This window comes from Chrysochloris asiatica, unplaced genomic scaffold, assembly GCF_000296735.1.
Source record: "Chrysochloris asiatica unplaced genomic scaffold, ChrAsi1.0 scaffold00045, whole genome shotgun sequence".
Taxonomy (NCBI): Eukaryota; Metazoa; Chordata; class Mammalia; order Afrosoricida; family Chrysochloridae; genus Chrysochloris; species Chrysochloris asiatica.
The window spans coordinates 14,892,730-14,899,546 of record NW_006408563.1 but is presented as its reverse complement, the minus strand read 5'-3'; the positions used below and the strand labels follow the sequence as shown (position 1 = coordinate 14,899,546).

General features: G+C 39.0%; 1 protein-coding gene across 1 annotated transcript in view; it reads right to left on the bottom strand.

Moving 5' to 3' along the window:
- Nucleotides 1–6,817, bottom strand: part of RFTN2 (raftlin family member 2) — a 76,432-nt gene that overhangs the window by 51,040 nt on the left and 18,575 nt on the right. The window contains exon 2 of the mRNA XM_006862006.1: nucleotides 925–1,108. Within this exon, the coding sequence (XP_006862068.1) occupies nucleotides 925–1,108 (184 nt within the window). The remainder of the gene's footprint in view (nucleotides 1–924; nucleotides 1,109–6,817) is intronic.

Below are 6,817 nucleotides of genomic sequence, written 5' to 3'. Positions count from 1 at the left end.
AGGCTGTAAATCTTTATGGGAGCAGAAAGCCTCATCTTTCTCCCGTGGAACAGCTGGTAGTTTCGAACTGCTGACCTTGCGGTTCGCAGCCTGATTCGTAACCACTATGCCATCAGAGCTCCTTAAGGACAACTCAGTGGGCTAAAGAGCCAGTAGTCCGTCTGATAACTACTTTCACTAAGTTTACTGAGTTGTCCTCAAGCTTAGCAAAAGTAGTTATCAGATGGACTGCTGGCTCTTCAGCCCATGGTGAGTACTTGTAGCAATTCAGGAGTGTTGCTGTAGGATAAGCACTGGACTGCTAACCACAAGGTTAACGGTTCAATCCCATTAGCTACTTCTCAGAAACCCTATACAGGGTCGTTATGAGTCGGAAGTGACTTCAACAACAGCAACAGGTACTTGTAAGGAGTCCTGGCGTCCCAGCTGAGTTAATGCTCAGCTACTTACGGAGAGGTTGGCTGTTCAACTCATTCTGCGTTTCCGTGGGTGATCTTGCTCTTTGAAGATAACAACCAAGAAAACCCTATGGGGCAGTTCTACTCTGTCACACGGGGTCACTATGAGCAAAATCTACTTGGAAGCTAACAACAACAATAGTATTTGTAGCTCACTACTACTTTCTCTTCTGGAACCAGCACACGAGCTCATAGGCACGTCTGTAGTTGATCCTGCTTTGCCTGTGTCCACTGACACCCTCACTTAGGGTCTGTTTGTCTGCAAGGAGCTACAATCAACCAGGAGTTTTAAGGAGCAGGTTTGTGTTTCCCTCCCTTAATCCAGGTTCAACTGCTGGAAAATGTGCCTTAGCCACAACCTCTATTTCCCATTTTTCTCCATCACTTTGTTCACACTTTTAGCCAAAGAAAACTGTCACTCTTGACAACCTCTTCCTGGAACTGTTTTCTTGAGTACCACACATACCTTACTTTCAAGCGCCATAGCACTGCCCTGTATAGGGAACTTGCTGGTAGGTGTTTTTGTTGCCCCATAGGTTGTATAATAGGATGAATAGTCCCAACAATATATCCTTTAAGATAATAGTCTTCCACTTTTGTTACGATATCCAGAATTGAATTTATCTTGATAACTCCTGGGTTTGATGAAGCTGAAATATCAAAAGTAAAGACAAATTTGTTCACTCACAAAATTGGGTTATAAATTTTTACTATGTGTACTAATGCATAAATATTATAGAAGATTGTTGTTGTTGTTAGGTGTCATTGAGTTAGTTCTGACTCACAGTTACCCTATGCATGACAGAATGACATGCTGCCCAGTCCTACACCATCCTCACAATTGTTATATTTGACCCCATGTCTGCTGCCACTGGGTCACTCCATCTCATTGGGGGTCTTCCTCTTTTTCACTGACCCTTCACTTTACCAAGTATGATGCCATTCTCTAGAACTGGTTCCTCCTGACAACCTGGACAAAATCTGAGAGACAAAGTCTTGACATCTTGGCTTCTAAGGTGTGTTCTGGATGGATACATTTCTTCCAACACAGATTTGTTTGTTCTTCAGACAGTCCATGGTACTTTTAATATTTTAATTAAAAAAAATAGTCAAAGGAAAAGGGTGTGTTATATGGGAAAATGTTTTTAATATTTCAGCAGTAATGATTTAAAAAATCTTTTTTTGAAAACGTGTTTCTCATTTTCTGGAAAACAATCAAGAATTTGTATCTAGAAACAGACCTACAATTTAATCATTTTGAGTAACAAAACATATGCAATTATTTCCAGGTCTGGGCAGTATTTGTGTGTGATTAGCCATGTCTCATTGTGGTTAGTGGTGTCCAGCAAAGAGCTGAGGCTGATTGCCCCAACACAGGAAGGAGGTTAAGAAGCAGATGAGGAAGATGGGTCAGAGGAAATCCCTTCCTCCCCTGTGACATGGATACACGTACAATGGAACAGAAATCCACCATCAGTAGGTATTCGTGCCAACTACTCAAGCTAAAATAAAGCACTTTGTAGAAAAGTTATACAAGCCAGGATGAATCTACTTCCTCCAATTTTCATCCTCTCTTAGCTTGAAACGAGTAATTCTGTTTACAATATATTCTCTTCATTGTTATGAATAGGAATGAAAACAAAGAGAACAGTCCTGGACTTTGAATTAACAGCTGGACTTCATTGTAAACGTCTCAGCCCTGACTGGTTGGTGTTGCAGTCCATTCTGTGGTTCATTTGCTTTTTATTCTTTTTAGTATTTTGCCTACTAGCTCTGATTTCTAAACAAAGGAACTAAAAAACTATCAAATAGAATGGAATAAATTCTTAAGAGTAAGAATGAAACATAACTAAATTTATTATAATCCTTCAGAATTTTAAAGACAATCCAATCCTTTAATGGACTTATTGAAGAGAGTGGAAATGCTTTGGCACAATACAAAAGACTTTTCCTGCCAACCTATTCAACCTTAACTCTTGCCATTCTCTCTCTTGTACGTCTTGCTTTGATAAGCCTGAACTACTCAGAGTTCTTGTGCCACCCTTTTTCAATGCTATCAGGCCTTTCTTTCCATCCCTGCTCCCCCATTCCAGGTTGATCACTTGTTATTAGGGCGCTTATCAGACTGTTAAAAATTATTTGTTGATGTGTCTGTCTCTTATTAGGTTGTTAGGTTAGGTCAAAGAATCTACCTTATTCTTCTTTCTATGCCTATCACGTTCCTTAGGTGGTATGTTAACTGTTCATAAAGGGAATGCATAGAATGAGGGAAAGCACTCCAGGTTAGCTGTTGGAAACAAAAATGTAGGTTAGTAAATTCAGGAACAATTATATAGGTTACTAGGTAGGAGAGAGATCAAACGGAGAAAGGACACAGGCAGCCCAGTGGAACTGCTTTCTCATTCTTTTGATCCTAAAAGTGCGGTGGTCAAGAAACTAGTACCTATCCTACCAGGTAGACTTAATGGTCACATTCATCACTATGCTCTAGTCTAACACTCCAATTTATGTTAAATAAATTACAATGAGAAACATCGTAATTGCAAATGAGGTAAAGAGAGGTGAAGCTACATGGAGTTTCATTAGCTCTATCTGTGAATGAGGTCTGGAGAAAGATTTGGGAGAGGATTGTACCATGGACAAAGAATGATACAACAAAGGGAAAGAGTGTGTGGTTCATATTTAAAAGCGTTCACTCCAGCTTGTGGGCTTGGGACAGTTTTTGGGTACTACCTGCCTGCTTCTCTTGCTAATTTAGTTGGAATCACTGTGGCATGACTAATTCTCTCACTGAATCTACTCTAATATTGCTTGGAAGGAAATCTCACAAATCAAGAACTCAGGATTAGGGAAAAGTCTACTTTCCTGGTGGCCCATGGAGAGTTCAAGTTCAGTGCAGTTTAGGCAGCCTAGTACTGCTTGTTCTCTTACTGAGCACCATCACAGAGAACAGGGAAGTAAGGGAGACAGCGCAGAAAGGGAGTTAGACGAAGGAGTTCAAAGAGGCACTTAGGATATTTCTACACGTACAACACTTCAAAATATTTCCAACTATTCTGTCTTTTCACCAGATGCTCAGCAGTTAATATTCTTACACTATTTTAGTTCTGTAATATTGCTTTCATCATTAAAGATTATATGTCAGTTTTTTAAAATTAATAAAGCATAACTGTTGTTGTTGTTGAGTGTTGTTGAGTTGGTTCCGACCCATAGCGACTCTGTATAGGATTCCCAAGGAACAACTGGTGAGCTTGAACCACTGACCTTTGAGGTTCAAGCCAACTTTGCAGTCCAGCGCACACCATAAAACATAATGGCATCTTGTTTATTGGTTTAAAAGGTGTGATGCAAGAAATAAACAATTTCGACACTTTTCTAGCAGGTATACTTGATTACACAGCAAAGTAGATCAAATAAAACCTTAAAAAATGAATGAAAGTATGAGAAATTCTAAAGCTTATTTATTTTTTTGTTAGTCAATGTTAATTTTTTTTTTTACTTTTTATTGTGAATTGGGGAAGATTTACAGCAAGATCATCAGTCTTACATTAAACATAAATACACTCGTTTTATCTTAATGATTGCCATCCCCTCCATGGAACATCAGTCATCTGCTTCCTCTCTTTGACTCCTATTTCCCTTCCACCTTACCTTCTCATCCCTTCTCACCATTGTCCTTAAATACATGTTGCCCCTTTGATTTTGGAATGACTGTTCCATCATTCCTAGTGAGCATATCTTATTAGTGTTGTTGTTTCCCCTATATATCTATCTACTGCTTGGCTGAGAGAGGGTGTGTTCCTTTCCAGACTTAAAGGGGGTCAAGGGCCACAGTCTCAGGTTCCTCCAGACCCTTTCTGACCAGTAAGCCTCTTCTTCTTCTTCTTCTTCTTTTTTTTAATAATTTAAAATTTTCTTCCACACATTATCCAGGACCTTTCAATGTGCTCCCATTCAGAGCAGTTGGTAGTGGTAGCCAGGCACCATCTAGGTCTTCTGGTCTCAGGGTTGTGGAGACTGATGTTCACATTTACCGTTAGTCTGCTGGACAAGTTGATTCCACGCATCTTCAATTCTCATCACTCTTCTTCTGCACATGGAAAAACCAATAGCTGCACCTTAGACGGCCGCTCATGAGTTTTTTTTTTTTTTTAAATATGTTTTATTGTGAATTATGTGATAGTTTACATGGGAGAACATTAGTTTTACATTCATCCTGTCGTATATCATTTCATTGCCATGGTTACAATCTCCTCCATGCATCATCAACCAACCCAAGGGTATATCCTACAAGCCTGCCCCCCCTCGGTCATCAGCACACAGCCCCTCTTCCTCTCTGTGTCTAAAGTCCCCAATTGCTCCATCTCTCCATGTCACCGTCTCTGCCTCCATCTCAGGCATCACCTCTTCTCTTCTTCGCTCTCCACTCGCCTCCCTTGACGCCTATGAGCTTTTAATATCCCAGATGTTACTCAACCAAAGTAGGATGTAGAACATTGTCTTTGTGGACTATGTTGTACCAACTGACCACGGTGTCCCCTGAGACTATGGTCCTAAGCACCCCCAGTTAGCTACTCATTGCCTTAAGATGTTTGATAATATCTCATTTTCATCATGTTGAATGCTGGAAGCACCACCACATTCACAGTGGTGTTTGCAGGAAACGTAAATACGACGGTGAGTAAAAAATTATTCACATTCTGACTGTAGAATTTCTTTTAATCAACTTTTAGAAAAGACAAATTTATAATTTTTTGACATAATCTCCTTACATTTCAATCCACTTTGTCCATCTGTCAACAAGCTTTCATATCCCCTTATTTTAAAAATGTTTTAGGCTTAGCTATGAGCCATGAATGTACTGTTGTCTTTATTTCTTCATAAGAGGTGAATCTTCATCTTTGAAGGGCTGCTTTCAGGGGATCAAACAGGTGAAAGTTTGATGGAGCAAGATCAATACCAAGTTTTTGCAGAATGTCAACCGTGTGGGCAGAGGTGTGTGGAAGTGTACTGTCATGCAATATCACAATGCTCTTGGATAGCAGTCTGTGTTTAATCTGAAGTCTAGGCTTCAGCTCTTCAGTGAGCATCTCACTGTAATGAGCACTGTTGATTGTGGAACCTCTTTCTTGATAGTGTTCCAATACTGGCCCTTGAAAATTCCAGAAATGTGCAAGAATTAATTTTCCTGCTGATGATTGACTTTTGAACTTTTTCTTGGTCAGCAACTGATGTTTCCATCCATTCTTTGCTGTTTAGTCTTAGGCTCTTAGTGATGAATCCATGCCTCATTACCAGTAATGATTTTTTTAAAGAAACTTTTACTTTCCTTAGCATATTGTTCCAAATTTTGTTTGCAGATGTTCCACTTCTGTTAATGCTCTTCTGTGAGTTGTTTCAGTGCCCATCTTGCACAAATTTTTTTGAACCCCAAGTCCATCATGATTTATTTCTTAGATAGAGCCATGGCTGATTTGCAAATGATTTGCCACATAATACACTGCCACTCGTCTATTCAACAGAATCATTTCACCTGGATGCTCAGTGTTGTCATCAGCCATGGACGTGGACAGGTGTTTAATATAACCAGGTATAGATAACTTTTGACTCATGTACCAATTTCCTTTTTCACACTCTTGCATATCTGTGGGACATATAAATGAATACATACATATACACATATGTGTACATATATATGCATACACACATACATACACACACATACATGTACACACATTGGCAGGGGCTATGCCATCAAGGAACGGAACGGTGGGGGACCCTATGCATGAAGGACTCATTGTTAAGCAAGGCCACAATGAGTCTCTCGTTAGAAGGCAAGGCCCCGAGGAGAATTCTCATGCGATGGCCCCACAGTTCTTGTTTTTTCCTTTTATGAATAGTTCATTTTTTATTTTTCTTGATTTTATTATGGGAGTTCTTTAACAAATTTTTTCTATAATCATCTTAAGGATTAAAATTACATTTAGACACCTTAACACCATATTCATTTCAAGTGTAGTTATAAAGATTGTTTTTTACATTAACAATAAGTTTCACCACTAGGAAAAACCACACCAGCTAAAGTACTGCCAGTTCAAGTTTCTCAAGTTTGAGATTACAATCAACATCCTCTATAGTTTTAGCTTGAGACAATAAAGAACTTTAGAGAATAACTGAACCATGATCAAAGGCTGTGGGAACACGTAAGAATATAAGTAGAAATTTAACTAGATGTTCTGGATAAGGAGATTGTTAGTATGGGGAAATTGTTACTCTTACTCTTAACTACAAAACTTTAGGTACTTTTTATATTCTTGTTTTTAAATCAATTATGAGTAACTGATATGTAGGGTTAGTTA